This window comes from Culex pipiens, chromosome 2 (genome assembly GCF_016801865.2).
Source record: "Culex pipiens pallens isolate TS chromosome 2, TS_CPP_V2, whole genome shotgun sequence".
NCBI lineage: Eukaryota > Metazoa > Arthropoda > Insecta > Diptera > Culicidae > Culex > Culex pipiens.
In genome coordinates, this window is record NC_068938.1 from 181,885,265 (window position 1) to 181,895,117 (window position 9,853).

The following is a 9,853-nucleotide window of genomic DNA, read 5'->3' on the forward strand; positions in this document are numbered from 1 at the left end:
CAAAACATTACCAATAAAAGCAAACCAGATAAGTCTCAAAAACGGTGCATTTCACGAAAATTTTTCTGATTTTGTTTTCTCTTTATATTACCCGATTCTCCATTTTGAAATTAAATGATTTTTTCGGCCATTCTAATTACCTTAAAAAAAATACTTAAATTTTCAAAAAAATCCAGGGCTACGAGATAAGTTTAGCTCATGCTGGGTTATAACTCAAAAGATCTATTTTTTGATCCTCTGAACATAACACAAAACTAAAAATAAAAATATTGTATGGAAAAAAGCACGACAGCGCGGGGGTTTAAAATATAAAAAAATAGTAGTTTATGCAACAAGTTGCAAAAAGAAGATTTTTTCAGCACGAGTCATACATTTATTCAACGAGGTTCACCGAGTTGGATAAATATGACAAGTGCTGAAAAAATCAATTTTTGCAACGAGTTCCATACAATTTTTTTTTTTCAATTCCTAAAAACACCCTTTGAGTGGAATTATAAGTCAAATGCTCATGTATTTTGTCAATTAACCGTTTGAAAAGTATTACTTTTCGAAACAAGTGCTGAAAAGCTCAACTTTTCAGCATTCATTTCAGTGCTGAAAAGTACAACTTTTCAGCATTTATTTTGAAAAGTTTTTCTATTAGATTCTGTTATTTTTGGTGCAGAAAAGTAGGCTTTTTCATCGCTCAAGAATGACAGGAAAAGTAAGTAGTTTCACGACGGAATTGCAAAAATGTAGTTTTTAGTTTTTAGTTTTTAGTTTTTAGTTTTTAGTTTTTAGTTTTTAGTTTTTAGTTTTTAGTTTTTAGTTTTTAGTTTTTAGTTTTTAGTTTTTAGTTTTTAGTTTTTAGTTTTTAGTTTTTAGTTTTTAGTTTTTAGTTTTTAGTTTTTAGTTTTTAGTTTTTAGTTTTTAGTTTTTAGTTTTTAGTTTTTAGTTTTTAGTTTTTAGTTTTTAGTTTTTAGTTTTTAGTTTTTAGTTTTTAGTTTTTAGTTTTTAGTTTTTAGTTTTTAGTTTTTAGTTTTTAGTTTTTAGTTTTTAGTTTTTAGTTTTTAGTTTTTAGTTTTTAGTTTTTAGTTTTTAGTTTTTAGTTTTTAGTTTTTAGTTTTTAGTTTTTAGTTTTTAGTTTTTAGTTTTTAGTTTTTAGTTTTTAGTTTTTAGTTTTTAGTTTTTAGTTTTTAGTTTTTAGTTTTTACTTTTTAGTTTTTAGTTTTTAGTTTTTAGTTTTTAGTTTTTAGTTTTTAGTTTTTAGTTTTTAGTTTTTAGTTTTTAGTTTTTAGTTTTTAGTTTTTAGTTTTTTAGTTTTTAGTTTTTAGTTTTTAGTTTTTAGTTTTTAGTTTTTAGTTTTTAGTTTTTAGTTTTTAGTTTTTAGTTTTTAGTTTTTAGTTTTTAGTTTTTAGTTTTTAGTTTTTAGTTTTTAGTTTTTAGTTTTTAGTTTTTAGTTTTTAGTTTTTAGTTTTTAGTTTTTAGTTTTTAGTTTTTAGTTTTTAGTTTTTAGTTTTTAGTTTTTTAGTTTTTAGTTTTTAGTTTTTAGTTTTTAGTTTTTAGTTTTTAGTTTTTAGTTTTTAGTTTTTAGTTTTTAGTTTTTAGTTTTTAGTTTTTAGTTTTTAGTTTTTAGTTTTTAGTTTTTAGTTTTTAGTTTTTAGTTTTTAGTTTTTAGTTTTTAGTTTTTAGTTTTTAGTTTTTAGTTTTTAGTTTTTAGTTTTTAGTTTTTAGTTTTTAGTTTTTAGTTTTTAGTTTTTTAGTTTTTAGTTTTTAGTTTTTAGTTTTTAGTTTTTAGTTTTTAGTTTTTAGTTTTTAGTTTTTAGTTTTTAGTTTTTAGTTTTTAGTTTTTAGTTTTTAGTTTTTAGTTTTTAGTTTTTAGTTTTTAGTTTTTAGTTTTTAGTTTTTAGTTTTTAGTTTTTAGTTTTTAGTTTTTAGTTTTTAGTTTTTAGTTTTTAGTTTTTAGTTTTTAGTTTTTAGTTTTTAGTTTTTAGTTTTTAGTTTTTAGTTTTTAGTTTTTAGTTTTTAGTTTTTAGTTTTTAGTTTTAGTTTTTAGTTTTTATTTTTTAGGTTTTTTTTTTTAGTTTTTAGTTTTTAGTTTTTAGTTTTTAGTTTTTAGTTTTAGTTTTTAGTTTTTAGTTTTAGTTTTTAGTTTTTAGTTTTTAGTTTTTAGTTTTTAGTTTTTTAGTTTTTAGTTTTTAGTTTTTAGTTTTTAGTTTTTAGTTTTTAGTTTTTAGTTTTTAGTTTTTAGTTTTTAGTTTTTAGTTTTTAGTTTTTAGTTTTTAGTTTTTAGTTTTTAGTTTTTAGTTTTTAGTTTTTTGTTTTTAGTTTTTAGTTTTTAGTTTTTAGTTTTTAGTTTTTAGTTTTTAGTTTTTAGTTTTTAGTTTTTAGTTTTTAGTTTTTAGTTTTTAGTTTTTAGTTTTTAGTTTTTAGTTTTTAGTTTTTAGTTTTTAGTTTTTAGTTTTTAGTTTTTAGTTTTTAGTTTTTAGTTTTTAGTTTTTAGTTTTTAGTTTTTAGTTTTTAGTTTTTAGTTTTTAGTTTTTACTTTTTAGTTTTTAGTTTTTAGTGTTTTAGTTTTTAGTTTTTAGTTTTTAGTTTTTAGTTTTTAGTTTTTAGTTTTTAGTTTTTAGTTTTTAGTTTTTAGTTTTTAGTTTTTAGTTTTTCTTGAAACATGAGTCTCAAAAACGGTGCATTTCACGAAAATTTTTCTGATTTTGTTTTCTCTTTATATTACCCGATTCTCCATTTTGAAATTAAATGATTTTTTCGGCCATTTTAATTACCTTAAAAAAAATACTTAAATTTTCAAAAAAATCCAGGGCTACGAGATAAGTTTAGCTCATGCTGGGTTATAACTCAAAAGATCTATTTTTTGATCCTCTGAACATAACACAAAACTAAAAATAAAAATATTGTATGGAAAAAAGCACGACAGCGCGGGGGTTTAAAATATAAAAAAATAGTAGTTTATGCAACAAGTTGCAAAAAGAAGATTTTTTCAGCACGAGTCATACATTTATTCAACGAGGTTCACCGAGTTGGATAAATATGACAAGTGCTGAAAAAATCAATTTTTGCAACGAGTTCCATACAAATTTTTTTTTCAATTCCTAAAAACACCCTTTGAGTGGAATTATAAGTCAAATGCTCATGTATTTTGTCAATTAACCGTTTGAAAAGTATTACTTTTCGAAACAAGTGCTGAAAAGCTCAACTTTTCAGCATTCATTTCAGTGCTGAAAAGTACAACTTTTCAGCATTTATTTTGAAAAGTTTTTCTATTAGATTCTGTTATTTTTGGTGCAGAAAAGTAGGCTTTTTCATCGCTCAAGAATGACAGGAAAAGTAAGTAGTTTCACGACGGAATTGCAAAAATGTAGTTTTTAGTTTTTAGTTTTTAGTTTTTAGTTTTTAGTTTTTAGTTTTTAGTTTTTAGTTTTTAGTTTTTAGTTTTTAGTTTTTAGTTTTTAGTTTTTAGTTTTTTAGTTTTTGAATTGACCCTAAGAAATTTAAAGGAGAGAAGTACTTTAACACATTGGCCTTCATTTTGTAAAGCAAAACAACATCTAATATAATTTTAAAAATTGCACTTTTTAATTCTAATTTCTTTTTGAACATATGACACAAACAGAACATCTATTTTTCATCCAAGATTCGTATTTCTCGCACAAGCATCTTTATCACCAATTTTCCACAAAATATCAGATTCATCCTCTCCCCCAAGTCTCAAACTCTTCGTCGATACACCAACTTGACCTGTCGCTTCACCGGAACCTCACTGTTGCCAGCTGGTGGCAGATATTCCGACGTCGGCTGCTCATCGTGAACCTTCGGATGCTCCACCGGGCCATCTTCCAGCGGTGTTCCATACTCCAGCTGTACCTTTGGCTTCACGTAATGGTACGGTCCCTGGTAATCCGGATGGGCGTGTCCATGTTGCTGATGAGGATGGGTGCGAATCGCCGGAACGGCATCGGCCAGCGGGATCACTTCCAGGGCTTGAACTACCTCGATGCCTTCGTTGGGCAGACCGAATGGAACCGCTTCCGGAACTGGTTCCACCTCGATTCCTCCCTCGAACACGTGCTCCAGCGTTGAGATATGCTCGAAGTGGGGCACGCCATGCGGTTCGGGCTTGTAGAGCAGTTCACTTACGTCGGCGGAAACTGCAGAAAGAAGATTGATATTAAATAAATCATAAAATTATAAATCAATTAAACTAACCCGAGTAAAAACACAGGACGACTAGAATAAGGCTCTTCATGGTTGAAAGAAGTATCACTTTTTTGCTGAACTGCCCACTTGTACTGATGCCAATATCGATCACTATCTGCTCTATTTATAGCGAAAACGGTCAACTTGGGCTGCAGCCAGTATGACCGCCAAAAATTTGGCAAATATTAGAACAATCATCCTCGCAGAAAGTCGAATTTGGAGCTAAGTCGAGTCGATGTTTAGACAAAGCAGTACGTAAGAGACGGCTTGGTAAGTAAAACTTTTTTCTGTTTGGTTTGCTTAAAGATTCTTAAAAGGTTTCGAACGACTATGAGTTCGTATTTGTACTGACTGACTTTGCTAAAAATAAGCTTAGGTAAACGTTATGTTATGTAACATGTTGCCATGTGCTATGAAATTTTAGAAGTTTTGGTTAATAATTAGGCTTAGTGATTTTTCACGCTCAAAAATTGCAAATTTCACGGGGACCTCAATTTCAAAACACAAAATTTCACGCAAATTTCGCGGAACATGAAAAATGTTAAAATGACTTTGAAATTCCTACGTTTAAATCACAGAAACTAGTTTTTTATGCTTCATTGTTTATTATTCTTCAATAAACTTAAAAAATCTTCACTAAACTTGAACGTGACACCAAAAAAAAATTGTCTTAATTTTCATAAAAGTTTCCACATGGTTTATGGATGAGCTTTATATATATTTTGAAACAAAATGTAGGGCATGCGTATTCTCTTTTACTGAACTACTTTTTTCAATATTCCCCCAATGAAGCTAAAAAGTTTTCGTCGATTTGCTTTTGTTTTAAAATTTTACACTTTATTAAATTTAATATCAAAGCAATATTTTACAATCTTGTGCAGCCAAAGTTACTAAAATAAATTAAATTTTCTGCGACATTTAGCCCTTTAAATATATTTTAAAAGTTTTCATCCCACTTTTCAAAAACTAAATTTAAAATTTATTAGCCAACATTTGTATAATTTTTAACAAAATCGAAATTTTTATTCTAAATGAGAAAAGAAAACAAAAAAGTACTCATTTTTAAGTTTCACGGGAACTGTTCACCCAAATAAACAAATATCGTTAAACTTAAACTGGACTCAGAAAAAATGAAATGTTTTTAAAAGGTGATTTCAAAAATTTAACATACTCTTCATTTTATTTTGAATGAAACAAGGCAAGATACTTTTCTTATTTTTACTATACCTTTCAAATAAGATAGCAGTAAAATTTGTATTACAGTAAATGAAAATATTTTTCAGTTAGTATCTATAATACTCAAAAATATGAACATTTCTTCATAAGGTTAGTAACAAGCTTTTCAATTGAAAACTAATAAAATTTACTTAAATAGTCTTTATGGATGAAAAATTTATTATGTTGTTATTAAAAAAAAGTAATTGAGAAAATTGATAAATTTCACGAATTTCACGCCGTCCACAAAATCGTCAGAAATCACTGTTCCTATATTAGTAAGGCGTCATCCATAAAGTACGTCACGCTCTAGGGAGGGAGGGGGGGTCTGAGCAAGTGTGACATTGCATGTTATAAGTATAGGAAAAGCGTGACAAAGGGGGGGAGGGGGGGGTAAAATTTGGCCGATTTTAGCGTGACGTACTTTATGGATGAAGCCTAATCAAACCAGGGTATTCACTCGTTCAATTAGTTAATATCATTATTTTTAATCCTATTTAAGTTTGATAAATTATTTTTAGAAAAATAGTTACATTTTCACACAAACGTACAATTTCACGGGATTTCGCGGAAAAAGCCAAATTTCGCGGATTTCACGCTGTCCGCGAAATCGTGAAATTTCACTAACCCTATTAATAATGTTATAATCTAATGAATTGTAATTCCCAAAAGTTCTGATAACGTTTTATTGGAATTTGTTCAAAATTTCGATACAGTTGACTGCAATTTAATTCAAAACGAATCGAAGCTGAAGCTGGAAACAAACTCTTAAAATGTTCCGAACTTAACTATTTCAAACAGCACAGAAAAAATGGTGTACATTTGGAAGGTTTACCTCAATTTCGACAGAAAAATTTATATTATACCAAAAAAAATTCCTCTGTTTGGTTACATATTTTCAGAGGAAAAATTACACATTTTTTATGACATAAAAGATGTACCTCTTCCCAGATATAATATTACCATGTTTTTTTACTGTGTATATAATTATACTCTGAAGCACCAATCCAAACATTTCAATTCAACTCTACGATCTGAACCAGTATGGTGTTACAATACTCAGTGAAAAATTTGCCTCGAGTATCGAGTTTGACGCAATGAGGTTATTATAAAAAAAAATAAGAAGCATTTAATTACGGGAAGTTAGTTTATAAAGGAATAACTGCAAAGTTATTCTATTATTACAATGAAAATAACTCAACTTTGGGTATGAAAATGCAACAATTTTGGAAGATGAAGCAGCATTTTTCAAAGTCGATGTGACCCTTGCACACAGAAAAAAATCATGGTAATAAATATTACATCTGGAAAAGGGTACATCTTTTATGTCAGAAAATATTTATAATTTTACCCCTGAAAATGTCTAATTTTATCACTATTCTAATGTAGTGTCGCATTTTCAGTGGAAATTGAGGTAAAATTACATCATAAAAGAGGTAATATTCAACCTTCTAAAATTACACCATCCAAATTTACACTTTTTTTGCTGTGTAGACTTATACCAGAATGAAACACTTACTAAACGCCTACAGGTATGTGATACATGTAGTGCAGGGTGGCGATAACAACTCAATGTTGGGTTTTCTGGTTAGTTTGCAATACGTCGTAATAGCCATAGTGACCTCCGAAACTTATTTAATTTATTCTATTCAATGCATTTTTAAAAATCGAAAAACTGCTTAGTTTACAAATGGCCCTAAGGCCCTATTGAAACTAATCACATCTAATACTAATACTTGGTTTTTTACCGATATTGGTTTAAAACAGTGTTTCTCAACCGGTGAGGAATTCCCCCCTGGGGGGGAATTTGGCCATTCTACACAGAAAAAAAAAATCGGGTAAATTTACATGATTTATGATGTACCAAAAGTGCACGTCATTAATGATGCTAATTTACATCAAATTCATTGTAAATTTAAATGCCATCCGACGTAAATTTGCCAAACAAACTTTGCTTTCAGACATGTAATTTTCCGATGAAATCAATGTAATTTTACCCAAACCTAAAATTTTTTTACTCCGTTGAATTTTGAATCTGATGTAAAATTCAAATGCTAGAAAAACTCAACGTTGATTGAATCGGTTCACTTTTGTTATATTTCTTATCAATTTAAACATTCATGTATAAAAAATGCTTTTCATTGATTAGAAATTACGAAAGTAAATCATTCCAAACAACTGTGGGCTCATAGCATGAAAAGTAGTATCAGATTTAAAATTCAACGGAGTGATGATACGAAATAATACGAAAAATCTAGAGTAAATACTGTTTCAAAAAAGGACCGCACCATGGGTTTCCAATATTGATAGATTTTTTTGAAAAAGTAAGCGAGAAATGTTGGCTCACATAAATATGTAGATTGTGATTTTAGTTCTGCGGAATTTTGAAAAGAAAAAATGAATAAAGTAGAAACAAAATCCACATCAATCGGCTTCAAATCAATGGTTTCATTCGTATCTCGCGGCGGAAGCCATAAGCCGACACGTCCCCTTCCTGAAGCTTTTTGTATTCTGTTTCGGACAGGATGTCCATCATGATCTGCTCGCAATCCAGGCGGTCAGATCAAATGCTCCTACTACAAACTTATGCAAGAGGCGGATACGAAAGACCAGCGTGCAATTCGACGCCGGCAATGCTTCATTCCGAACCCTAGACTATGGCAGCAGCGAACCGAGAGCTGCAACGAAAGACGTTATCAATTCCGTAATTGAATTTCATTTAGTAATATTATCACCTATGGAACTGAACCCAACTGAGCCATGGAGGCACCTGCCAGCATCGTAACGGTGTTCGTCATCGCCCTTGCCCTTAGCAATCCAGATTGTGTTGTCACCATCGTGTTTTGCTGCAACCTTTCGAAGTCCCCGAAAAATTGATCAACGTCGTGGGCGAGTTGCATGGGAAAAAGAACAAAATGTTGTATCTGGCAATAGAAATAATTTACCTTACATGACGATTCTTCATCTCACCGTTCCTACTGAAGCGCCGGAACTGGTGCATTAGAAGTCGCTGAGAATCATGCTGGTGGATAAAGGCATCTCAGTCGTCTACAGATGGCCAAAGAACCAGACCAAGCCGGCCAAGGTCACCGTGAAGGTGACGCTAAAGCACAACCCACGCCACACCCTGAAGAAGCTGAAGAACATCATCAACAGCAATCGGTTCCGGCGGGACCTGCGCCAGGCTGCTCAGCACCGTGTCTGCCCCCGCTACCAAGAAGGGAGCCAAGCCCGTTTCCGCTGCTGCTGCCGGAGTCTATGCCCAAGAAAGCCGAACAAGAACAGAAACCTTTGTGAGGAAATAGAAAATAGATAAATAAACAAACAGAATTTCCTATAGAAGGATCTTACCGTTATCAACAACTTCGACCTTGTCCTAGACCACAGTCTCGTGTAGCGGAGTAATCGGCCACGTTCACGTTGGCCGATCGCCGGAACGCGGTTTAGGTTTCGGACGGAAATGTAGACCAACTGGGCCACGGTCCGAATCCAACTTCAGAAAAAAAAAACAGAAAACGCCGAAAACTCACGTAAACAAAAAAAATGCGATCTCAGCAGGCGGGTGGGAGGCAGCGTTTTTTGGCGCTTTGACGTTTTCGGCTGAAGAAAAATGCCATAAACTCAATACACGGAAAACCAAATTTACCCTATTTCAAGTTCAAACAAGTTTTTGGTTAGGGAGCGTTCTTTTATTACGTAACGCAAAAAATCGGATTTTTAGGCCCCCTCCCTGCCTCGTAACAAAATTTCCATAAAAATTTAAAAAAAAATTGTATGGAGCGTAACATGACCTCCAACCCCCCCTCCTACCACCAACAGCGTTACGTAATAAAAGAACGCTCCCTTATGAGGAATTCGACGAACTATTTTTTTTTTTTCAAAATAATCAAAAAGCACTTTACAAATTTAGGTTTAATAAGGTTTCATATGGTCCTAAAGCCCTATGTAAATTTGTATGTACAACGGTAAAAAACACGAAAAACAACTATTTCTGATCACTTTTTCATTTTAATGCAAAAAAAAATAATTAAGAGGCAATATTTTTTCGATGGATCAACTACGGTTCCCTTGAAACGAGCTGTCAAGCCGGACCTTTTCTGCCAAGAAGGACCGCGAGGTTAATTTTTTAAGATTGATTTAATGGTATTCTTTTCAAAAGTCATATTATTGCATAATTTAAAAAAAAAACATCAATATTCATCAATTTAAAAAATAATCAAAGCTTTCCAGAAAAAAGTATCAAAAACAATGTCCAGTCAATATTTTGGTATGGAAAGAAACAAAAGTGATATTTCAATACTTCAATATTACGTTTGATTAATGTTTCATTCTTTTTTCGACGTTTTACTCAAATGATCAAAATCGATCAGCATTTCAGAAAGGTTGTTGAAATAAAATAATTGTCAAAATTGATCGCAACAATTTACCACACATTATGATCGTT

The 9,853-nt window shown here is 30.7% G+C and overlaps 1 protein-coding gene and 1 pseudogene across 1 annotated transcript; one reads left to right on the forward strand and one right to left on the reverse strand.

Moving 5' to 3' along the window:
- Positions 1-3,549: 3,549 nt before the first annotated feature.
- LOC120428749 (uncharacterized) lies at positions 3,550-4,306 on the reverse strand. The gene is made up of 2 exons (XM_039593834.2): positions 4,204-4,306; positions 3,550-4,145 (listed from the first exon to the last, which is right to left on the reverse strand). The coding sequence occupies exons 1-2, from the start codon at positions 4,241-4,243 to the stop codon at positions 3,706-3,708; spliced, it is 480 nt and encodes a 159-aa protein (XP_039449768.1). The 5' UTR covers positions 4,244-4,306; the 3' UTR covers positions 3,550-3,705.
- A 4,053-nt stretch (positions 4,307-8,359) lies between these two features.
- On the forward strand, positions 8,360-9,130 carry LOC120429021 (60S ribosomal protein L28-like; annotated as a pseudogene).
- The last annotated feature ends 723 nt before the right edge of the window (positions 9,131-9,853 follow it).